At 46.0% G+C, this 25,293-nt stretch overlaps 1 protein-coding gene across 2 annotated transcripts; it reads left to right on the top strand.

Annotated features, from left to right (window-relative positions):
- Nucleotides 1-24,824, top strand: ZBTB2 (zinc finger and BTB domain containing 2). Of its 2 annotated transcripts, none has more exons than XM_028103375.2 (3): nt 1-298; nt 16,521-16,705; nt 22,031-24,824. In XM_028103375.2, exons 2-3 carry the CDS (start codon nt 16,533-16,535, stop codon nt 23,400-23,402), a joined length of 1,545 nt encoding a protein of 514 aa, XP_027959176.1. In that variant the 5' UTR covers nt 1-298; nt 16,521-16,532; the 3' UTR covers nt 23,403-24,824. The 2 variants fall into 2 exon arrangements, with proteins under 2 accessions (XP_027959176.1, XP_027959177.1); XM_028103376.2 differs by lacking the exon at nt 1-298 and adding an exon at nt 709-834.
- Nucleotides 24,825-25,293: the final 469 nt, after the last annotated feature.

A 25,293-nucleotide genomic window follows, 5' to 3' on the forward strand; every position in this document is an offset into this window, starting at 1 on the left:
GGGGCGGAGGGGGCTCTTGCCGCCACTGCTCTCTCGCCGCCTCTCCCCCCCGGCGGGAGCCGCTCTCAGCCTCTTTGCACTAGTCGCTCCGCTCTCTCGGTCATGTGACCTTAACGTAACCGGACAGGAAAAGCCCCGCCGCCGCCGCCGCCGCCGCGCCGGAGACACCGACCGCGGCGGCAGCAGCAGCAGCAGCAGCGAGAGGCAGAGGCGGCGGCGGCGGCGGCGGGGAGAGCACGGCCAAGGCTGCCCAGTGGTGCCTCCTCCACACCCCCCGCCGCAGCAGCACCGGCGACAGGTAAGCGCGCAACGCCTCCACCTCCCGGGGCCGGTGCCCACGTGCCGCCCCCGGCCCGGGCTCCGGGAAGGCGAAGGGGGGGCGGGGGCCACCGGAGCTTGCAAACGGTTCCGGCACCAACGGTGGCAACAAAGAAGACGAATGACCCCCGTCCCGGGGCTCCGGGTGAAGGCAGGCGGAGGGCCCGGACCACACGGGGACCCAGTTCTGGGAAGCGAGGGCAAGGGCGCCCCGCGGGGGCGGTGGCGGCTGCGCCTGGCGCCGGGGCTCTGGCCGCCTGACAAAACCATCCCCCGGAGCCAGGCGGCGGCGAGTCGGCGGCGGCTCCATCCGGGGCTTTGCGGGAGGGGGAGGGGACGGAAGCCGAGAGGGCGGGCGGCGGATCGGAGGGAGGGAGGGAGGAAGGGGAGGGGGGCGATTCGCGTTCCGTTCCCCGTTGCCGGTCCCTCCCTTCTCGCCGCCACCGCGAAGTGCGTCCCGAGCGGCGGCGGCCGGTGAGCGTCCCGCGCTGGAGCCCTGAGAGGCAGGCCCGTCAGGTGCGTAATCCTTCCGACGCCTCGCCGCCGCCTCCTGCTGCTGCCGCTGCTGCTTCTTCGGCGGCAAGGCCGCGAGCTGCGGAAGTGGGTTTGGGGGAGGGGAGCGGAGAGGGAGGGGGAGGGGAGGGATCCGGTCCGACCGGAGCAGGCCCGGCCTCTCTGGCGCTTCTCCCAGCTGCAGCGGCTCCTACAGCTGCTGCCGCTACTGCTGCGGCTCCGCCTCCCCGCTCGCGGGCGGGGGCGCGCACGCGCGCTTCCGGCCTCCTCGGGTCTCGCGCTGTCTTCGGCTCTCGCGCGCGCTCTTCCCCTCGCCCTGTCTGACCACCCCCCCGCCCCCGGCGCCGGAGCTGTTGCGCCAGCCGGGGCGTTGCGCACGGCGTAGGCGTCGGCATTGTGTTAAACTCCGCGGGACTTGGGGCGAGCGCGCGCGCGCACGCGGGACTGAGGGAAGCGGAGAGCGTGCGGCGCGGCCGGAGTGCGTCGCCCCTCCCCTCTCCTCCTCCCAGCCCCTCGGGGATGGGGGCGGGGCCGGGATGCGCGGCGTCCCGGCCCGCCGGGCCCCTGCCGGTCTGGCCGGCCCCGCCCCCGCCCGGGCCCCCGCCCCCCGGGACGGGGCGGGGCGAGGCAGGACTGGACGGCCGTTGGGCCGCTTGTCTGCGGGCGGAGGAGAGATGTAGGCCTCGGTGGGCGCCGCCCGGGTGGACCGCTGCGGCCCGGGCCGCGGGTGTGGGCGCGTTGGGCCGGCAGCCTCCGGCTTCCGCTCCGCTGCCGATCTGCGCCTCAGCTGAGGCCGAGGTTAGCTCGGAGCTGCGCTGTGGTTTCTGGCTGCTTTGCCGTGGGGCGTGGACCGGCCTCCGTGCCGCACCCCAGGCCGGCGCGGCACTCACACCCCGTTGGGCTCCGAGAAGGGGAGGCTGGGGGCGCGGAGGCTGCTTCCCGGGCCCAAGGCGTTTTTCCGTTGTAACGGAACCCCCAAACCATTGATTTTTAAACAGGCTGCAAAGAGATCTGATAATACAGGTGCTTAGGAAGCAAGGTTTTTGTCGCTTTTAGCTGGTAGTGAAGGGGGGGTTGATTAGAAAGCAAGGGTAGCTGAGCAGGCAAGAAAATGGGCAGGGTGAAAATGCAGGTAGTTATTGCTAGGCCATTTACTGCACGAACTTCCAACTGCTGAACTAATGATGCCTTAGGGAATTAATCCCTCTTCTCCCCCCCCCCCCCCCCCGCGCGCCACCGGCTGCTGTGTTCATTTGCTCTTCATCAAATACAATGGGCCCACTTAGTGTATGAGTCTCAGTTCTATTCATTTTCATAGGTTATTGTTTCAGTAAATAAAGCATAAAAAAGGTCACAATTACTGGCTCACACAGAACTTAGGGGTGCTCAGGGTTCCTTTAAATGGGCTGCCCTGTCCTTTTTAGGACAGACCTCCATGTAGACCCTGATGGAACCCTGCACTAGCATTTTAGTTGGAGAGGCCTGAAACTTTAATAGAAAATCAGAATTAAGACATTTTAAATGCTCATTTTTGTGATTTATTACAAACCAACATTAACTGTTAAAGTAGATTTTATTTTGCATTTTAAATAACCTTGGTGTATATCCAGGGTGTTTTCAAACTGTTGAAAGGTAATTTTTAAGAAAAAAGTTCCACATTCCTTTAAGCTGGGCATTTCTCAATAGATTGGTGATTTATAGAAGTTTATTTTCTAGCCAAAGAATTGACCTGATATTGACACCATGGTAAGATCTCAAGGTACAACTTATACCAGTGGTAGTAATTGCCACAAATGAGTAGTTGAGGAATCCTTTAAAGGGTGGCAGATAAACCACCCTTGAAGCTTTGTTGTAATGTATAGTCCCGCCACTTGCCAGTTTTAAAGCTTCTCTCAAAGAGGGTGTAACTAAGTGGTGCTCTGCAAACTTCCACTGAAATACTCCAGCAGCAGAGTAAACTCAAGGCATGTTTTAGGCCACAGAATAAAAGCTGCCACAATGACATTTTCTTTTTTATCATAATGATTAATATGAACTTTGCACTGTCCTCAAAGAACTGCACTTTTGTTATATAAAAATTATATATATAAAATATAAAATTTTATTCACCTTAACCCTCGAAGAAGATGCGCCTTGTAAGCACTGCATGTCCTGTGCACAGGGATATGCTTTCCCCTGCTTGAGAATTCCTGACATGGAGGTAGAAAGTGAAGGAAGCCTTCAAGGCTGATATGTGGCATTGGCTTGGGGAATGGCTTTGGAGTTGGAGACTCTTCTGCCATCTCTTCTTAACTGTCTTGGTGCTTCATCCCTAAACCCACTGACCTTTCCCTGAAGTAACTTTGAAATGTTGAGCAAGTGGTGTGGTTCCAGCCTGTCACGGTGAAAAGAACTGCTGGTCTGCTGGAGACTACCATAAATTTCAGAAGGCATATGGCCAAAATGGGAATTTATTACTTTTCCTACTTCCTCATGGTTGCAAAGCATGACTAAAAACCTAAAAGGGAATTGAGAATTTTTATTTTCCTGAAAAAAAAATTGTAAACATTCTAAGCATTAGAACATTTTCTAAACCTTTTTTATGCCCAGGTTATAATTTTATTAGCAAATTAAACTTAAATACTTATAATATTACTGTGAGTCAATAGTAAGTAAGAGTCAGTGTTTTACAATGCTAATATGCCATTACGGGATGAAATCAGTAGCCATAGAATACTTACCAGGAGTTGGCAGTCCAAGAGAGTTTAGGACCATTTTTTTCTATGTCATAAGGCCAAGTTAGAGGCTGTATTTATGCTCAAATACATAATTCCCAGTTCACATGAATGAGGAGGTATGCATCATATATGACTTTCTCACTTCAAGAAAGCTCAGTGTGCAAAGACAGGAATTTGTAAAGCATTTTTAGGTATCTAAGTACTTACAAAACAGCTTTTTTTACAGAGGTACAGTCCCTTTAAATTGTGTACCCGCCTAAGTTCTGCATCAAGCAAGGATGAACTATCAGAATCATCTGAGAACAGTTTCAAAGTCTGTTTGTGTTCTACATCATGCCTATCTGCTTAAATTCTCTGAGACCCAAAGTGATTCTGAACAGGGGTTGTCTTAAGTGTGGTCTACACACTGTTCTGAGTCTCCAGGACCCCCTCAGGGTTCCACGAGGTCGAAACAATTTTCATAATAATGGTAAGATGATACTGAACTTTTTAGCTGTTGACAAAATGTGTCAACATTGGAAAGATCTGCTGCATAGCTCACTGAGCTGAAATTTTCCAGTGACCAATGGGTGATGTTCAGAAAAACCATGCATGGGTAAAAGATCATTTCAAAGTGCAAGATAGAGCAATGAATTTTACTGTAAGAGAGTAGGAAAATTTCATTCGTTATGTACTTTTAGATCATACTGCTAACCTTTAAGAAACTACAACTTGTCAAGTTTTGGTGTAGTATCAAAGAAAAATATCCACAATTACCTGGAAAAGCTATTAATATATTTCTTTCTCCAACTACATATGTGGGTAAGGTTAGATTTTCTTCAGTACTCAACCAAAACAGTTATCACAACAAAGTAAACGGAGAAGTAGAGTAAACGTAGAATCCCATTGTCTTCCATTAAAGAGATTTGTAAAAATAGCAAATTAGATTAGGTTTTAAATTTTGCTGTGTGATCATATGTAGCTTTCCTGAAAGTTGATTATAGCATAATGCCTTTAGAATTATCACTTTAATATCAACTCCATGAGCCATAAATCTCTGACTTGGTTCTGCTTGGCACAAACTGTCCCGGAACTGCCTCCTTCTGACCTTCACTTAGTAATTAAAAAAAAATAATTCCAAAGTTAACGTCAGCAGTCTGTAATTGAAAAGACAATCTCTTACAAATCCAATGGTTTTCCCCAAAGTCAAGATACGTGCTGTTGATTAGTTTATGTCCCACCTTTTTCTAATTTCTATGGAAAAGGATTGACTAATGTTAAGAACAATACACCAGCCTGTCACCACAACTAATTAAGACACATTTCCTCGCTTTGAGATACAATTTAAAAACATTAAAATTCAAATGACCAGCCTCATTCAGGTTTACTTTATAGGCCCTAAATATTAATTATTAATACTACTAATTGAAAAAGCAGTTTTTTTCATCCTGGTAAGTGGTCTGAACTACTTGAAAGAATCAATCTTACTTGTGGGTAGTGCTTTTTCTGTTACTGATGTGTCCTGTGCATTACAGTATTCATTTATGCTTCACTTAAATAAAATTAAGGACTTTAGAGGACCCTTTTAGTGCCCTAGAAATGGGTAGTCTAAGTGGTATTTGGTATCTTAGGAGAGCTATTATCTTTATAAAGTGAGTCATCAATTCCCAAAAGCTGCTTTGGTCTCCTCTTCTTATACTGAAAATGTAGGAGGAAGTTGGGTTGTCAAAATATAATGTGATTATATTTGACCCACTCAGCTGTACCTCCAAAAGATGAGTAACTTAAACATAAGGATCAGCGCCACCTGTGCTGTGAGCACTTGACATCTAGGCAGTATCACTTTATCAGTGTGGGAAACAGTGGTGAAACATTAAATAATACAAATGGTCATTTATATTTAGCTCCGAAAAGTGTTTTTTACGTATTTCAGCATGTCTCTCACGGTCTCTGAATTTGCTTAGGTTAAAAAAAACTAAAAAAAAAACTTTGAACGCACATACATGCATAAAGAAGGCATTCTATGAAAACCCACTTTTAAGAATTGCCTCCCCTCAGGATGCCTGGCTGATTCATTCCATAGAGCATGCAACTCTTGATCTCAGGGGTGTGAGTTCTAGCCCCCATGTTGGGTGTAGAGATTACTTAAAAATAAAATCTTAAGGAAAAAAAAAAAGAATTGCTTCCCGTCTTCCATCTCCATCTCCGTTTTTCTTCAGTTCCTTTCTGCTTACTATTCTGATTTGAGAAATTTTAAAAAATGATTTTTTTTAAGATTTATTTATTTATTTATTTGACAGAGAGACACAGCTAGAGAGGGAACACAAGCAGAGGGAAAGGGAGAAGCAGGCTCCCCGCTGAGCAGGGAGCCCGATGCAGGGCTCAATCCCAGAACCCCGATCATGACCTGAGCCAAAGGCAGACACCTAACGACTGAGCCACCCAGGCGCCGCAAGACAAATGATTTTTTTTTTTAATTTAGTTTAGCTTTTTGGGTTTTTTTAATGTTCCATTTGTAGTTTTAAATGGTTGGGGGCTTTATATAGGTCTTCCGTTTCTTGTCAAGATTTCATGTCGGCCCTCCGTGACTCGAATTACTAGAACTCTGGGGACTGATCTATGGAGCCAGGTAGTGCAGAGGAAAGTGTGTGACATTTACACCCAGAAGACCAGAGTTCAGTTGACTCCTGTTTACAGTTGTAACCTCTCTGAACTGTCATGTAGTGATTTCACGTTGGAGTCAGATACACCCGGCTTCTCCAAAGACTCTCTGACATAAATCCCAGCGGGGACTCAGGAGCTCCAGTCCAATATAACACGGGTACTGCACACCTCTACTTGGTCGTCTCTAAAGTATCTCCGTCCCAGCATGTCCGAACATAACCTCCTGATCTTCCCCACCAAGCTGGCTTTTTGCCTGTGTTCCATCTCTTGGTGGGAATCCCCATGAGCTTTCTAGTTACACAAACGAGCAATCTAGTAGGGGTTATCTTGGACACACTGATTTCCCCCACCCTCCTCCATCTAATTCACCACCCAGTTCTGTTGAGTTTTTATCTTCTAACTACCTTTCAAATTCCATCCCTCTCGCTCGGTCGGGATCGCCACCACCCACTCTTGTCATCTCTCTTCTAGACCCCAGAAAGGTCGCCCCTCTCACCACTTCAGCGGGTCTCCCCTCACCTGCCTCTTCACTTCCCAGTCAAATTTGGTTAGCTCTGCAGTGCAGCCATCTTATCGCTCACCCTGCAAAATCCCCTCTGGTGGCTCTCGTTGTTTTTCAGAAATGGACCAAAATCCTTAAGAAGACCTGAGTCTCCACCTTCGCCTCGCCTCATTCTTTTCCGGCTCTTTGACCTTCAGTCACATGGACCTTCTCCCAGTTACTCAGCGGCATCTTGCTCCTGCCTGTCTTAGGGCCTTTGCAGATTTTGTCCCCCCAGCCTGAAATACTCCCATCTTTGCCCAGTTCACTCTTCTCATTCTTCAAATATCTGCTTAACTGGCATTTTCTCAAAAAAGCCTTCCTTGACCTCCAGCCCCAAAATTAGACACCAGCTTCATGACCTCATAGTTCCTTGTATTTTTCTTCACATTGTAAATTTGTGTGCTTGTGTGATTCTACCCTTGAACTCTGTACTCTGCATACCATGTAAACACTGTGCCTGGCACCTCGGAACGCTCTCAACAAATGCATGACTACTTCCCAGGTCGGCTTCTTAACATCTGGACTACATGTGGGCAAGTTACTTAACTTCCTAAGTCTAGTAGATTTCTGCTGGAAAGAGGGCAGTTGGTCCTTGGCACATAATAAGTGGTCATTTATTATTAATGCTGTGGTTATTAATATTATAATTAATATTGAAGAGTGACAAAATGACATACCATGGTATTATTGAGGATTAAATGATGAGTGTAAAGAGTTACTGTAAAATATAAAGCACTATTCAGAACTTACTGTTAGCATGAAGAAACGTGAAGTGATTTTGATTTAAAAATCAAACACTTCGCTTTCTGCCCGTGGATGCCACAGAGTAAGCATCGTTAAAGGCTCCCCTCCCACCACCATCATGTCTAAGTCAGAGTCTCCCAAAGAGCCTGAACAGCTGCGAAAGCTCTTCATCGGAGATTTGAGCTTTGAAACAACCGATGAGAGTCTGAGGAGCCATTTTGAGCAATGGGGAACGCTTACGGACTGTGTGGTAATAAGAGATCCAAACACCAAGCGCTCCAGAGGCTTTGGGTTTGTCACGTATGCCACTGTGGAGGAGGTGGTTGCAGCCATGAACGCAAGGCCACACAAGGTGGATGGAAGAATTGAGGAACCAAAGAGGGCTGTCTCAAGAGAAGATTCGCAAAGACCTGGTGCCCACTTAACTGTGAAAAAGATTTTTGTTGGTGGCATTAAAGAAGACACTGAAGAACATCACCTAAGAGATTATTTTGAACAGTATGGGAAAATTGAAGTGATCGAGATCATGACTGACCGAGGCAGTGGCAAAAAGAGAGGTTTTGTTTTTGTAACATTTGATGACCATGACTCTGTAGACAAGATTGTCATTCAAAAATACCATACTGTGAATGGCCACAACTGTGAAGTAAGGAAAGCCCTATCTAAGCAAGAGATGGCTAGTGCTTCATCCAGCCAAAGAGGTCGAAGTGGTTCTGGAAACTTTGGGGGTGGTGGTGGAGGTGGTTTTGGTGGGAATGACAACTTTGGTCGTGGAGGGAACTTCGGTGGTCGAGGTGGCTTTGGTGGCAGTCGAGGTGGTGGTGGACATGGTGGCCGTGGGGATGGCCATAACGGACTTGGTCATGATGGAAGCAACTTTGGAGGTGGCGGAAGCTATAATGATTTTGGCAGTTACAACAATCAATCCTCAAATTTTGGACCCATGGAAGGAGGAAATTTTGGAGGCAGAAGCTCTGGCCCCTATGATGGTGGAGGCCAATGCTTTGCCAAACCATGAAACCAAGGTGGCTATGGTGGTTCCAGCAGCAGCAGTAGCTACGGCAGTGGCAGAAGGTTTTAATTGCTGCCAGGAAACAAAGCTTAGCAGGAGAGGAGAGCCAGAGAAGGGACCGAGAAGCTACAGGTTACAACAGATTTGTGAACTCAGCCAAGCACAGTGGTGGCAGGGCCTCGCTGCTACAAAGAAGACATATTTTAGACAATACTCATGTGTATGGGCAAAAAACTCGAGGACTGTATTTGTGACTAATTGTATAACAGGTTATTTTAGTTTCTGTTCTGTGGAGAGTGTAAAGCATTCCAACAAAGGGTTTTAATGTAGATTTTTTTTTTTTGCACCCATGCTGTTGATTGCTAAATGTAATAGTCTGATCATGATGCTGAATAAATGTGTCTTTTAAAAAAAAAAATCAAACACTTCTTCCAAAATATAGCTCCCTTTAAATTGAGGTGAATTTTTTAGGTTAATCTAGGATAAATAGAAATTGAACTCTTACCCCACATCACCCAGCTAGCCAGGGGCCAAGAACTCAACATTCTTCTCTCTGAACATAGAGTTTTTAATTTTTTTAACAAATACCAAACACCAGACAATATGCTAGGTACATGGAATAAAGTAATAAAAGATAAATAAGACTTGGGACTGGCTTTCTGAAAGCATCAGGCAGACACAGGTAAACTGGAGTGTTCGCAGATGCTCCAGAGGCCAGGAGAGCCTCCTAATCTTGAGGGTCAGGGAAATCCGCAGAGGGCAAGTAGGGCTAGGGCTGGAGGAAAAGGGGAGGCAGTGAGTGGTGGGTCCCTCTGGGAGGGGCATGTTTGAAGGTCCGGCATAGAGGTTCTAAGGCCCCATTCGAACAGGACCCCACTCCTGACAGTGGGAGTAGAAATCTGGTGCTAGGCTCAGCTTTGAGAGTGCAGCCTCTGAGCAGTGAGTGTTGTGGACGGCTCGGAGCCCAAGAATGGCCTGGGCTTCAGGGCCTTCTGGTTAAAAAGACAAATGCCTCCTTCAGCTTATCTCAGTTCATCCAGCATTTCCAAAGTGAGTGAAATAACATCATTTTGTCTCCATTATCATCAACATACTCAGATGAAACTGGGTTTTTGGTGATGCCTGGATTTCAGAACAAGTTGGTTACTTAATCACTTCGTGCAGATCATCAAATGGATGATCTTATATCAAGAAAACAATTAGGCAAAAAAAAAAAAAGAAAAAGAAAACAGGCACAACTTAATGTCATAAAGTAAAATTTTATGTTGTAATGTTTTTTTTTTGTATTGGGAAATTTTTCTTCCCTGTAATGAATACAGCGCCAACAGTCCTTCCTTTAGAAAAATATTCTAACCTTATGTCCTTTTTGCCCGTTTACATTTAGAAGCCCCCCATCCCTACAGGGCAGGTGACTACTTTATGTCTTTTCTTGAAAAATAAAGAGGGACTGCTATCCTTTTGGACCCCCAGTTTCAAGGTTGGTTGGTCGGTTTTTAGTAGGTCTGTGAAACCCGCAAGCCTGAAAGCGTTAGTTTCATCCAGCACGAGAGCATGTTGTGCAGAATGAGGCAGGGATCGGGCCATGCAGGACCGGGTAAGCTGCGCTGAAAAATTTGGGTTTCCTACTAAAGGAAGTAGGGAATCACAGGAGGATTTTAAGCAGGATCTTAACATCAGATGTGCCCTTTGGAAAGGTCATTCTGGCTGTTCTGTGTGGACGGAGTCAAGAGCTAGAGCTAAAAGCTGGAGAGATGAGTAGGGAGGCAGAGCTCAGGTGTGGCCTTGGGATAAGGAGTTGACGTTGGTGGGCCGCGAGTGACTGAAGAATGAGGGAAGTGGGGCCCTGAAAGGAGGAACTGAGATTCCTGGGTTGGTCAGGAGATGGATGGTGGCGCCAGGCACTCAGCCGGGGATGCGGAAGGAAGGGTTTTGTGTCCGTGGCGTTTAGTGTCCTTTGGAGGAAATGGGGGTGAGGGGAAGGGGGATTTGAGTTGTTTTTCCTATTCTGAGCTGAGGGGTCTGTGGGATGGCCCAGTGGGAGTGGACTGGACCCCACAGAGAGTCCTCAGAATGAGAAGTAGGCTGTGGGCCAAACGCAGGGGAACATCAGCAAAAGAAGAATCCCTGGTGGGGATCAAAATAGAACGGCCAGAGGTGAGAGAAAACCAGAGCACAGCAGCCTCAGAGCCCGAGGCAGTGCTTATGGAGCAGGAGGAAGGGCATTAAATGCCGCAGAGAGTTCGAGCAAGCGCAGTCTGGGCGGCTGGGGAGCGGAGGTCCTCGGTGACCTTCCTGAGCCATCTCAGTGCACAGGGGCAGGAGAGATGCGGCTCGTGAGCTGCGGATGGAGGCAGGAAGCAAAGAGCAGACCTCCATTTCCACAAAGGAGGGTGGCCTCGAGCAGAGCCCCCCATGAAGATGCTGCGGCCTCAGCCTGTTAAGAGCACGCTGAGTGGAAACGGCTCTGAGGGGCCGTGATGAGGAAAGAAGATTTAGGAAAAGGGGGTGCTGTCAGCTGGGCAAGGGTGGGGAGCACTGCCCGAGATGCCCTTCTCGTGGAATCCAGGCTGGGGACTCTCCCACCCCATTTTCTCGGACTCATTCACATGTGACAGACTGTGGGGCGGGGGGAGGGTTGTTCTGATTTTTCTCCCTGAGAAAGGTTTTTTTGGGTGTCCAAAGTAAGATTTTTAAGGATTTATCTATGCAGGGGCGTCTGGGTGGCTCAGTTGGTTAAGCGACTGCCTTCGGCTCAGGTCATGATTCTGGAGTCCCAGGATCGAGTCCTGCATCGGGTTCCCTGCTCAGCAGAGAGTCTGCTTCTCCCTCTGACCTTCCCCCCCTCTCATGTACTCTCTCTCTCTCATTCTCTCTCTCAAATAAATAAAATATTTTAAAAAAAAAGAATTTATCTATGCAGAGTTTTGTCTTCCCTGTGTGTCTTCCTTGTGTGAATTTTGAACATAAGACTCATTCTTTCCATGTTTCCTCCTCTCATTTGGTTTTTTTCATATCCTTGAGACTCCTGTACTCCTTGAGACTTCTTCTCTGTCTATGTGAAAGACATTTTCAGTTTGTTTCCTGTCCTAGATCAAATAGGAAATCTCTAAATCAAGATTCTAGACTAACTGGTAGACCCCCTTAAAAAAAGAAACATTTCAGTTTTTTTCATGGCTCCATTCTTACGGGCTGCAAAAAAAAATTCTTACCTTAGTCTGTTTGGGGAATGAGAAGCAGCTCTACCTTTTGCTCTAGCGAAGGAGATTTTTCACTGTAAGAACAAAAACTTCAAAATCCTACAAAATACTGATAAGTTTGATGACATTACAACATAAAATTATGTCAAAAATCTCTATAAAACAAAATTAAAAGAAAGTGCGAAAAATGTTAGCGACTGGTGTGATGAAAGGGCTCATGTTTATTATATACAAAGGGTTTTACAGATCAATAGGAAAAAGACCACCTGATAGAAAACCGGGCAGAGCTCACGAAGAGATACAAGAGGAGATGTAAATGATCAATAACATAAAAATATACTTCCTCTCATCATTAAACCCTTAGAAGGTAAGAAAATGAGAATGGATTTGGCAAAGATTCCTTTAAGAAGTGGTAATACCCAGTGCTGGCAGAGTGTGGAGAAACCGGCGGGCGCGTGGTTGGTGGGGGGGGGAATGGATAGACAGCTCACGATTGTGTGTCCGTGATCTTTGAATGTCTTATCACAAATACATATGCTTAAAAGCGGCAATAAAAATAATGTTTCAGATTTGATTTTAAACACACTTGCGCATAGCACATTCTAACAAATCAAACAACCCTGTTTAGATCTCACTTCTTGCGCTTACTGATTCTATCCTCATGGGCAAACCAACTGACTTCTCAGCCTGTTTCCTCGGTTATAAACTCTGCGTAGCAATATCCCAGATAAGTTAGTGTGCAGGTAAATGAATAACATACGGAAATGAACGGTCAGTGGTAAACACTCCATAAATAATAGCCACTCTTGTCATTGTCATCAAGGAATAAATGGTAATGTGTTATCACACTTGAAGCTGCCGTCAGTGAAGTGACACCTGGAGCTGCCTAAGCTCACATGGGGAACCTGCTCAGAGACAGAGCGCAGGAAAAAGCAGCTCATAGCAGTGTGCTCTCAGAGGATGTTACACTTTCCTGTAGAAAAAGGCAGGTTAGTAAGATGGAAAAGGAAGTATTCTGGCACTTTTCAGCCCACAGCCTGGAAGATAAGCTTCTAACGTTATATCCTGGTAGCGGTCAGGTTAGAGTGATGCTTCTGTGTAATCCCCGTTACCTGCAACCTGGCGCCGACTCGTGTTTTCATCATGAACCCCAGGCCTTGTTTCTGTCACCCCTTCGTCATCTTAGTGCTTTCACTCCTCTGACCTGCATAGAAAATACTGGGAGAACTGAGGTTCTGATCCATTCCGTGTATGTGGACGTGTAAATGAGCCTACGGTCCAGGTCTCTGAACCCACATTGCTGCTAACTTAGGTGACCCTCCTCCCTTTCATACTTGGAGATAGCTCTTTTTTTTTTTTTTAAAGATTTAATTTATTTATTTGACAGAGGGAGAGAAAGCACGAACAGGGGGGAGCGGGAGAGGGAGAAGCAGGCTCTCCGCTGAGGCGGAGCCTGATGCGGGACTTGATCCCAGGACCCTGGGAGATAGCTTAACCATCTGAGCCACCCAGGCACCCTTGGAGATAGCTCTTGATAGAAAACGTGAGACTGGACCTCCTCCATCCTTGCTTTGTGACTTGATTGGTCTCTCAAAGTATTATTCCATTTCATTCTTTTCTTTTAGGTCACACTTGTTAATTCTGAATCTGCCAGATCATGCCTAGAATAGAAAGGAGAGTGGGGAGTTCAGTACCAGCTGAGTAAGAATTGCCACGGGTCTGTTCTGTTTTGTTTTGTTTTTTTAAAGCTTATTGATAATGCATTCTCCACAGTAGCTTTCCTAAGCATCATAGTTACCCATTTCTTTTTAAATCTGGCTAAATTAGTTAATGTGTAGTGGGACTGTCTTTTTTTTACTTTTTATTTTGAGATAACTATAAATATACATGCAGTTACAAGAAATAATAGAGATCCCATAAACCCCTTAACCGAGTTTCCTCTGATGGAAACTTCTTGCTAAACTGTAGTTGCACACCACAACCAGGGTGCTGCTGCTGATACAGTTGAGCTCAGAACATTCCTATCACAAGGATCCCTCGTGTTGCCCTTCTATAGCCAAATCCATTTCCCTTCTGCTCCCCTCACCCTCTCTTCCTAATCTGTTCTCTTCTCCTGTGATTTTCGAGAATGTTATAGCCAAGGAGTCCTACAGTATGTGACCTTTGGGGATTGGCTTTTTTCACTCCGCAGAAAACACCCATTTTGCTGTGTACATGTATCAGGAGTTCATTTCTCCTTACTGGCTGTGTGGTTTCCTGTGGTGTGGGCATCCCACACTGCTTAACTGTTCACCCACTGAAGGACATCTGGGTTGTTTCTAATCTTTGACTCTTAGGAATAAAGCTGCTGGGGATGTCCACGCATAGGGTTCAGTGTGAACGTAAGTTTTCATTCTCTGGGATGAATGTCCATGAGCCCTGTTGCTGGGTGATATGGTCGTTGCATATTGATTTTTTAAGAAACTACTGTTTTCCAGAGTGGCTGCACCACTTCACCTTCTCCCCAGCCGTGTTTGAGCAGTCCAGGTCTTTGGTATCCTTGCCAGAATCTGCTGTTGCTGTTATTTTTTACTTTGGTCATCTTGATAGGTATATAATGAAATCTCAGTGTGGTTTTAATTTGCTTTTCCCCAGTCGCCAACGAGGTTGAAGGTCTTTCCAAGCCTTTATTCACCATCTGCATAGCCTTTGGGGTGAAATGTATCTTCAAGTCCATTGCCTATTGTCTAATTATATTTTTTCCCTGTTGGATTTTGAGAATTCTTTATATATCCTGTATACCTGTCCTCTGTCGAAGGTTTGCAAAGGTTTCCAAATATTTTCTCCTGGTCTTTAGCTTGTCTTTTCATCCTCTTAACAGGCTCTTTCACAGAACAAAAATTTTTAATTTTGATGAAATCCAACTTACCAGTTTCTCCTTTATGGATTGTACTTTTGATGTTCAGTATAAAAGCTCTATATCTAACCCTAGATCCCTAAGATTTTTCTCCCACTTTTCCCCCAGAAGTTATAGTTTGGTGTTTACCTTTGAGTCCATGATTCATTTTGAATTAATTCTTATATAAGGTATGCAACTTTGGTGAAGTGCTTTTTTTGTTGTTTTTTGCCTACTGGGAGTCCGGTTGATCTAGCACCATTTGCTGAAAAGATTGTTCTTCCTCCACTGAATTGCTTTTGTGCCTTTGTCAACCATTAATTACGCATATTTATGTGGGTCTACTTCTGGGTTCTCAAGCTGTATCATTGGTCTGTATGTTTGTCCCTTCAACAAGACCACACTGTCTTGAATACTGTACCTATTTGATACATCTTGAAACCAGACTGATTTGTCCCACTTTAATATTCTTTTTAAAAACTATTTTAGCTATTCTGGTTTCTTTGGCTTTACATTATACATTTGAGGATATTCCTATCTATATCTACAAAAAAAATCTTGCGAGAATTTTGATAAGAATTTTGTCGAACCTATATATGGACTTGGGAAAAATTTATGTTTTTACTATGTTGAATTTTCCTAACCATAAATACAGTATATCTTTCTTTAGATATTCTTTGATTTCTTTCTTCAGCGTTTTAGTCTTCAACATACAAGTCCTATACATGTTTTGTTAGATTGACAACATATAATGTATTTCAGTATTTTAGGTGATTGTAAGTGGTATTTTATTTCTAACTTCAGTGTCCACAAGTTCAAAGTTAGTATACAGAATTACAATTGACTTTTACATGTTTATCTTAGAGCCTCCCTGTGGTGTTGCCAAATTCGTTTGTTAGTTCTAGGAGTTTTTTGTAGATTCCTTGGGACGTTCTAGGTAACAACCATGTCATCTGGAAATAGGAACAGTTTTAGTTCTTTCTTTCCTTTCTGTATGCCTTTTATTTCCTTTCTCGTTTTATTGCACGAACTTGAACTTCCAGTACTATGTTCAGTCGTGAGAGCGGGCCTCCTTGCCTTGTTCACAATCTTAGGAAGCATTCGCTCTTGATAACATTGAGTCTACTGTTAAGTATAATGCTGATCTGTGTGTGGTGGGCTGTTCTAAATGTTCTTTGTGGGAAAGGAGCAGTCTACTGATTCGATGCACCGTCTCCTTTAGAGGCAGTTCCCCTACTATATAGATGATTCAGGCCAAGTGGTTTGCTAGGGTAGAGTGGGAGAATGAAGACCTTAGAATTTGGAGTCAGAACATTCCGATTTAAATTTTGGCCCCCCTACCTTCTAGCTAGATGGCCTGGGCAAATTACTCACACCTCTCAAAGCCCACTTCCTCGTCCACGAAAAAGGGAGAAAAGAGCGCCATCCTACTTCCTCCAAGAGCGCAGGTGTCCAGGGAAGTAGGGGCGTGTTCTTACAGCCCCTGCCAGGGGAGCCCTGTCCACACAGCGGGAGCTGGAAAATTGCCTTCACCCTGCCCTGCTGTGGCCCCACCCCAGCACGTTGATTTACTGATCTCTATGGAAGATTTGACGACTTCTGATAGCTAGATCATTAGAATTTGCATTTGGAATCGTAAACTAAAAGATTAACTGCTCTGGGGATGTCTGGAGCGCAGACAGCCGAGTTCATTTCGCAGCTCAGCTCGTCCCCTCACCATCTGTGTCAGCTTGGGCAGACCATGTCACCCCCGAGTCCACGGTAAATGCCATCATCCGTGAAATGGGAGTGAAGACAGAGCAACAGGCTCACAGGGCTGCTGTGGAGGTTAAATGAGTGAATTGGTGTCACGTTGTTGGCATGACATGTTAGCTGTGGTCATTACTATTGGTGACTATAACGGACACATACTTACTTGTGAATCACCTTTCTTAAAAAAAAATTGTTTGCTTTGCAGATTTTTAAAAAAATGGATTTGGCCAACCATGGACTTATTCTCCTGCAACAGTTAAACGCTCAGCGAGAGTTTGGTTTCCTGTGTGACTGCACGGTTGCCATCGGCGATGTGTACTTCAAGGCACACAAATCAGTTCTTGCTTCATTCTCCAATTACTTTAAGATGTTGTTTGTCCATCAGACCAGGTAACTAACGTGGTTGATAATAATCTAATGCCTGTAGACGCTGAACTTCATGGCCCTCTTCCCCTCCGAACCTGCTCTTAGCCCATCCAGACCATGGGGCTCCCCTCCTCTCCCTGGAATCCTAGGCCCCTGGGCTCCCAGTTTTCCCTCGTGACCTCACTTGCCCCCTTTGCCCATCTTGGTTACTTCCACGGACCTTCGAGCCCCCAGCAGCCCCTCCACGCCCAGTACCCTGGCTAGGTGTCCCCCCCAACAGCAGGATGGGCAGTGGCCTCCTGAATCCCTTTCTCCCACTCCTCCAGCCCCAGCCCCCCGGACTCCCCGCACTCCTTTCCCTATTTGTATCTTTATCTGTCGGTCTAGTGAGAAGCTTGAGGGTATCAGTTCCCCAGTTTCCTTCTTTTCTCTCTTAAAACATCTCAATCCCAGTATCTTGGCTTGATCTGTCCTTCCCATCTCGGAGAAAAGGACCCTCGATGTCTAAGGAAAAGTGATCTTCCTCCAACTCTCAGGCTGCAGATCCTACCTCTTACTCCTTGTTCTGTACTTTTCACTGCAGCCCCCCTCCCCCCCGCACCCGAGTCTGAAGGAGCCACGCTCCCCTGCCGCCCTGACGGTGCTGCCTACCCCAGCTTCTCCTCCGTCTCACCTGAAGGTGTTCAGAGGGCGAGCCACAGCCTTGCTGGAGCTCCCTGCACTGCACCCCCCGACCCTGCCTCTCTGGTGGCCCTGTGGCCTGTGCTCCATCCCACTGAAATCACTTCTCAAAGGGCACCTCTTCATAGAAACCTCGGCTCTTCTCAGCCTCTGGCGTCCTTGTCAGCACTTGCTACCGCTTGCTTCTTCTTTTTAAGGGCCGTCGTCTGCACTTTGATAATGCAGAACATTCCCTGTTTTCCTGCCCTCTGCGCGGGAGCCTTCGAGAGCCTGCCGAGTTTTGGTCTTGAGCTTTCCATGCTTCTTTCCATGTGCACTCTTCTGAGGGGGGCTTGTTTCTCCTGGATTTGACCTCCACTGGAAACCATAAGTTTACAGCTCTGGCCTTGACCTTTCTCTGTGTCCAGGACTCTGCTTCCCAAGGCTGCGAGGCTGGCTGCCCGAGCGGTAGAGTCGAGTATCTGCGTGTCTGAAGTGGAATTAGGCCTTCCCACGTCCTTCCCTCACTTCCCTGTTCATGTCCAAGTAACCTGCACTTGAAATCGCTCCAAAACCCCACTCTCTCGGTCCCCAAATCATGTTTCTCTCACAGTCCCTTTTGCATTAGCCCTCTCCTCCCCTTCTTACTTCCTCCCATTTCCTAATCATTCCTGTCAGATGAATATTCCTAAACAGCGCTTTGATTGTATGACACCTTTGATCAGAAGCCTACTCCGTGGTGCTACTCCTTTGATCAGAAACCTAGAGGATATCCATTGCATGTCAACACAGCACACAGATCCCTGCTTCTCTTTCAAGGCCCCGCAGGCTGGCGGCCTGACCTCCACCCTGCTTGGCCACCGCGCCCCCTCGGCCCAGCCCCTGAGCCCAGCTCCGCCCCCCCACCTCTTCCGTGACCCCTCCCCACAGTGATCCAAAGCCATCTCTTCCTTTCTCACATTTCACAGCAAGATCAGCACATTTTCCCTGTGTTGTTCTTGGTGGACTTATCTCCCCTCCTCATTTGTAAGTTTCCTGAGGGCAGAGACCGGGTTGGACCAAGCTTTGTGGACGCCCCAGTGTATAGGTCAGGTATTTGTACAAATTTAAGCCACTTGTTAAGTGTCTGGAGGAGCAGAATGGGTGAAGAAGAGGAATAATGGCCAGCCGAAGTTGCTTTGTCTTGCGACACTAAGGCTATTCCCTTTTACCTCATTGTCAGAGACTGACTTAGAAGTTTCAACACAATGAGTTAACCTGTCTTGAAAGGGGGAAGATTTTCATTTTGAGGAGTAAAAGAATACAGTTTAATGAGTTTTAAATAGATGCAAGAAACTTAAGTGGAGAGCATTTAAATGCCTTTGTAAAAAGGAAATGTGGTTATCTGTGTAGATCAGAGTCCCAAGTGTTACTGGGCTGGAGGCGGCACGCGCCATTTCTCTTTGAGACAAAGCAAATCAGGGCAAAAGCCAGAGGCAGGCTTTTCAACCAGAGCCTTTTTTGCAAGGCACTGTGAACTGCCACCTCATGATGCAAAAGGTGGGCTGAGATTACAATGTTTTCACACTTGGTTTAAGAGTGTTTTATTGTCTGTAGTACCACTAGATGTCTCTGTCTCGTGTGCAGCACCCCAAGTGGTTAAGCTTTAAATCTTGTAGGGCTGCAAACACAGAGCTCCCCAAACTGCAGAGAGGCAGGTTTGGCTCAGCACAACCTTCTGAATGAGGTAAACATTGTTTAAAATTAATTATTGCCCTAGTTCTTTAAGCCCTTCTTTGACTTTGAGATTCTAGCAAAGGAAAGATTAAAAATGCAAATTACTGCGAAAGTTTGTACAAAGGGCTTGTGCCGGTGCTGAAACCATATTTTTCCTGTACAAGTGTTGTCTCAAGCAGACACCTACAAATCAAAGCATGCAGGTGTAATTATCTTGTGGAGAGCTATGTCCTTCCAGAAGGGCTTGGAAATGACCAAAGTCCGGGGCCCATAGCGCGCAGAGAGGCCTAGCTGCCTGGGAGGGAAAGCAGTCAAGGATGGAAATTGCTGGAATGTGACCTAAGGAACTTTTTTAAATAACTTTTTTTAAAGTGTTTCTATGTGTATATGGGTGCATGTGTTCTTCCGCTTTAAGAAAAAAAAATTGAAATCAAGATAATTGGTTTCTGGGAACCTCCCAGGGCCCTAGGCGCTGGCCTTAAATCCGAGCGACTCGCTGCCTCCCTTTCCCTGGTGGTTTCTCACCAGCCCCGTGGGCCCCTTCGGAATCCTTCTCCCTCCAGCCTGGCGGGGTCTCCCAGCCCCATTTATTCGTTGCCTTCGGAGATTGCACACAGTTTATAAAACCTGAGCTCTGCTCAGTCACCACCCATCACTGGCAGGGGACAGACGACAACCTGTACAATAACAAATGAGGGAAAATCATAAAACTTATGACAAAATTTTGTTGGGAAGGGGCCCTGCTTGGTACTTACCACTCACAGATGCTAAAAAACACAGCCCTCCTTGGGATTTTCGGCCCTTCTCTTCTCTTTCTGGGAGGCAGAGGGGGGCTCACTGTCCCTTCTGCCTAGAGGAACATTCCCTCCCAGCAGAACAAAGGTGCCCTGTAATCTCCTGGGAGTACTTCGTATCTCTGAAGGCCTGTGGTTTCCCAGTTCTCTGTTTTGGAGGTGATTATTTACATGATTAAAGTATTCTTCACCACACATGATCCCTTAAGTTTTGTTTTGAATATTGAACTTCCCTAGAGCCCCTTAAATGCATTCTAGTGTACACAGAGTATTATTGGCACTCGCCCTGTGCTTGAAGGGAAGACCACCTGTAATTGCATTCCTATTTAAAGGAATATAAAGAGAGGACTGTAAAAAGATTCCAAAGGAAGATGAGTGATCTGTCTTTTTAAAAAAATAGAGTCACAGAAGCTCTGTTCTTTCTGCCATCAAAGTGCTGCTAGTTTTTATGCATAATCTTTATTCTTTGACTTCCATACTTCGTAGGCAGACATTTTTCACATGATTATTTGTATGCAGTCATCTTGAAATATACACACATTGATGGCAAGACAGGAATTAGTCAAATCTGTTCTGTCACAAATGCTATTAAAGTCACTCTTTTAAAATATAGAATAAAATGTTAAATTTGGAAGAGCAAGGTATACTGTTACTTTTTTAGCATATCGGGAAATATTTATCGATAAGATAAACAGCTAAAGGAGACAAAAAGAGAATAGTAAGAAGTGGTATAATCAAAAATGATTATAAATTCTAAGAACCTAATTAAATAATCCATTTTAAAAAATGATTATACATTCTAAAGGCATTCAAGGAAGCTGTCTTTGAAACTGCATTGTCTGTAGAATATACTCACTCAGTGGACGACAGCACATAACTCATACTATATAGATACAATCATTGCTTTCTAATGATGCATTAGAATTTCTGTCATTAGTGATGGTTTAGGAAGAATTCTTTGGGACTTCTTGATTCAAGCTGCTTGATCAGAATGATGTTTCTGGAATGAGGCAGACACTAGCGTCTAAAAGTTAGAAAATCAGCTGCTTTAGGTGCCTCAGATAAATCACTGGACTTTTGGGGATCTCAGTTTCCAGATCTGTCAAATGGGAACAATCCAGATCTGCCTTAACTACTACACAGGATCATTTTCATGCTCTAAACAATTTTGGTGTCATGGGTTTCGAATGAGACCGAGATTTAAATCCCTCTTAGGAACTCTGATACTGAGAGCAAGGCATGAATCTCTTTGAGCCTCAATCCCTTATCTGTAAAATGAGAATTAATGGCAGTTTAATGAGATCATGGCTGTAAAGGCCAGCTGTAGTTCTGTTGATGGTGGTGGTATTTACATTTGGTAAGGAAGGGAGTTGTCCTGGAACCGCTTTTTAATACAGTCCTGCAATACTGGGAAGGTGATCTGACCCCATTTGACCTAGAATGTTCCTCCATACCTTCCTACAGGAGATAGATCAGAGAGTAGAGAGTTCAGAGCACCAACAGAATTAGGTTTTATTTTTCTCTTACTTTTGTCGTGTGGCTCTTAGCACTTGTTCATACTAGCCCAGCCGCCGCCGGCCCCCCCCCCCCCCCGTATCATTTTACGAATGAAGAAGCTTTCTCATCAGGTAGATTGTTTGATTTGCCTTAAAAGATCTCCTGCTGAGCTCTGGATGGCATTGGATCAATAGAAAATCATAGACTTTTAGCGAAAGATCTGCCAGGTCAACGGTTCTTAACCATGACTGGGTCACAGGCCACCTTCAGACTGATAAGCAATAGATTCTCTGCACAAAACACAAAATTTTTTTTTTTATAGAACTCTTGCAGTTCTATCTAAAACTACAAGATGATAGAGTTTCACGTAGACTATTAGGAGAAAAACTGCTTCAGGAGTCTAAGAGTTAAGGTGTCATATTTGCTTAACATGAACTTTTTCCTTCTCGGTCCTTGAAAATATATTTATTGTATCTCTCTGTTCTTAATACAGTTAAATTACATAGGTTCCAGTTATCTCCCCTGAGTATTCCATTTCACGAAACACTTAACAGTAAGAAACGGGAAATGCTCTTGTTTCATTTGCCCTTAAAAAGTGGCCCATTTTTTTCTTCAGCGGTCATGTTCTCATCGGAGACGTGGGTTGACATTTACTTACAGATTGTTCACTTGTTTCTTCCAGTGAGTGTGTCCGTTTGAAACCAACTGACATACAGCCAGATATTTTCAGCTATCTCTTACATTTGATGTACACTGGCAAGATGGCACCTCAACTGATTGATCCTGTTAGATTAGAACAGGGGATCAAGTTTCTGCACGCCTACCCACTGATCCAGGAAGCCAGCCTGGCCAGCCAAGGAGCCTTTTCTCATCCCGACCAAGTCTTCCCCCTGGCCTCTTCCCTGTATGGCATTCAGATTGCAGATCACCAGTTGAGACAAGCCACCAAGCTTGCCTCCGCCCCTGAGAAGCTCGGGCGGGAACCCCGGCCACAGCCGCCCAGGATGAGCCAGGAGCAGGTGCCTGAGGCCTCCCAGCTCTCGCAGCTGACTTCAAACCTGGCCCAGGTGACTCGGACGCACCTGACTCCCTCGGACCCCCTGCAGACCTCGCTGTCTCCAGAACTCGTTTCCACTCCTGTGCCCCCCACTCCCGCTGGGGAGGAGGCCAATCTGGAAGCCTCTTCCTCGGACGAGCAGCCAGCACCCCTCACCATAGCCCACGTCAAGCCGAGCATCATGAAGAGGAACGGGAGCTTCCCGAAGTACTACGCCTGCCACCTGTGCGGCCGGCGCTTCACGCTGCGGAGCAGTTTGCGGGAACACCTCCAGATCCACACGGGGGTCCCGTTCACGGCCGGCCAGCCAGGAGAAAGCCGGGCGCCCCTCTCTCTTTGTAGCAACGCGGCCGACCTGGGGAAGGACGCCATGGAGGTGCCCGAGGCCGGGATGGTCAGTGACAGTGAGCTGCCGCACATCTCCGACTCCCCCATCATCGACGGGCAGCAGCACTCGGAGACGCCGCCGCCCTCCGACATCGCGGACATCGACAACCTGGAGCAGGCCGACCAAGAGCGCGAGGTCAAGCGGCGCAAGTACGAGTGCACCATCTGCGGCCGCAAGTTCATCCAGAAGAGCCACTGGCGGGAGCACATGTACATACACACCGGCAAGCCCTTCAAATGCAGCACGTGTGACAAGAGCTTTTGCAGGGCCAACCAGGCGGCCCGGCATGTGTGCCTCAATCAGAGCATCGACACCTACACCATGGTGGACAAACAGACCCTGGAGCTCTGCACGTTTGAGGAAGGCAGTCAGATGGACAACATGTTGGTCCAGACCAACAAACCCTACAAATGCAACTTGTGTGACAAAACGTTCTCGACTCCCAATGAGGTGGTTAAACATTCATGCCAAAACCAGAACTCGGACGTTTTTGCCCTGGACGAGGGGCGGTCCATTCTCCTGGGCAGTGGGGACTCTGAAGTCACGGAACCTGACCACCCGGTGTTAGCTTCCATCAAAAAGGAACAGGAAACAGTGTTGTTAGACTGAATGTGACCTACCTTTTTAAAAACTGTCATTTTTACAGAGACTATCTCCTCTCTCTTTCTCCGCCCTCCCCCCCGCCGACCCCCCAATTCAGAACTGTAGTTCTCCATGGCATGATACAAACAGGTCCCCGGCCCCTCTGTCCTTCCCACCCCCTCCCTGTCCCCAGCCCTTCCTCCGCAAAGGCTTTGTGCATTATAAACCTGGAACATACTTACTTCGAGTCAGGGGATATTGGAGAGATAATGGTCAGTAGTACTTATAAACTCAAATAGATTTTGAGACGTTTTAGATTATTTAAAAGCCTACTTGGAACTAATGAAGGGTATATAACAAAACAAAACAACTAGAATGCAATTTGGTAAGCGAAAATTATGACTTTCCCTGGGTAATAAGTCTTCCTTCTCAGAAAATGGCAGAAAATACAGCATGCTTCTTAAAGATACCGCTGGGCTCTGTACTATGCAAAATCTAGAAGGTGTGGGGAAACTTGAAACCCAAGCAAATGTTCTTAGTATTTATCCTCCAGGTCTTATTTCAGAATGCATCCTTTGAGATTATGTCCAGTCAAGAAAAATCATTCGCTAAGAAATCTACTTGAACAAAACACAAAAGAGAAAAAGTAATAATGTGATGGCAATCTTAATTTTTGGATAAAACATGACAAAGCTGTGAGTTTGTGTGTTTGTAAGAGAAAACGTGTGGATATTTGCGATAAACAGGTGTATTAACGCACATGCCTTATCAAATTGCTGGCTTCTTTCAAAGTTGAACAAGAACAAAATTCTCTGTTTTAGTTTCTGATAAATCTGTTGGTTGTTTTTAAAATCAGATTTGAAAGTACTATTCTATAGATTGTCTTTCTGAGTAAAAAACGACATGCCATTCCAGCAGCTGCCAGTGTTAAATTTGTTTTAGCACCGACTGGCTGCTTTAAATCAGTGTATGTATGCAGGAAAGTGCATCTCAGAGGGGAGGTTGTGAGCAGAGCATGTAGTAACTTTAATGACTTTAAATGTTAATGCTGATAGTTTACTGGCAAGATTCATTGAAGCATCCAAAATGGCAGAGAAAAATCAGGACAAAAAAACCTAATTGCTGTTTGGGGAAAAAACTTGATTTTGATGTTTCATCTCCACCTTTTTTTTTTTTTTCCTTTTTCTTTAAACACCTGAAATTTTCCTCCATTGGCCTGAAAGCAGTAAAACGCATCCATTAATCTTTCCTTAGGCCAGTAACAGAATGGTCTGACAGGACAAAACAGGAGCCAGAAATAAGGACCGAAGGGAAAAGGGAAGCTAGCTGTGCTGTATGTATATGTTTAAAACTGAATATCCCGTCATCCTGTTTCATGTATAGTTGAGTTCTCAGATTTGTAAGTTTTTATACATACTTTCATTGAATAAACATTTAATTAAATGGGTATTTTATTGTATCTGCATATTACTCTGTCTCCCCAAAAAGATGCCAGGAGGGGGACGTGGTCTGAGGAGGCATCTCCTTGCTGTACCCCTCCTTCTGTCTGCAGAACTTTGGGCAGGCGGGTCCCCTCACTTGAGTGGCATTTTCCACCTCTGTACGACGAAAACCAGGTAACCCCTGGATCGGCAGATTGTGGGAATCAAATGAAGAATCTGTAGGAGGGTGCTATGGACAGTCCAAGCTTGGCCAGGAAGAGATCGGGAGGTCATCCTACCCAACTTTATTTTACGAGGAAGAAAAAAAAGACTCCAAGAGGGGTTTACCTAAAAATGACACAAAGTCGTGCTACATAAACCTAGACTTTTTTTTTTTTAAGATTTTATTTATTTATTTGACAGAGAGAGACACCATGAGAGAAGGAACACAAGCAGCAGGGGTGGGAGAGGGAGAAGCAGGCCTCCCGCCAACCAGG

This window comes from Eumetopias jubatus, unplaced genomic scaffold (genome assembly GCF_037043125.1).
Source record: "Eumetopias jubatus isolate StellerSeaLion01/CBP00866 unplaced genomic scaffold, mEumJub1_p1.0 scaffold_6, whole genome shotgun sequence".
Lineage (NCBI taxonomy): Eukaryota > Metazoa > Chordata > Mammalia > Carnivora > Otariidae > Eumetopias > Eumetopias jubatus.

Bases quoted from the DNA above. Each gene is read 5' to 3' on its own strand.
- ZBTB2 (XM_028103375.2), top strand. From the start codon at position 16,533: ATGGATTTGGCCAACCATGGACTTATTCTCCTGCAACAGTTAAACGCT. The intron at 16,706-22,030 runs GTAACTAACGTG...TGTTTCTTCCAG, and splicing joins TTGTTTGTCCATCAGACCAG to TGAGTGTGTCCGTTTGAAAC.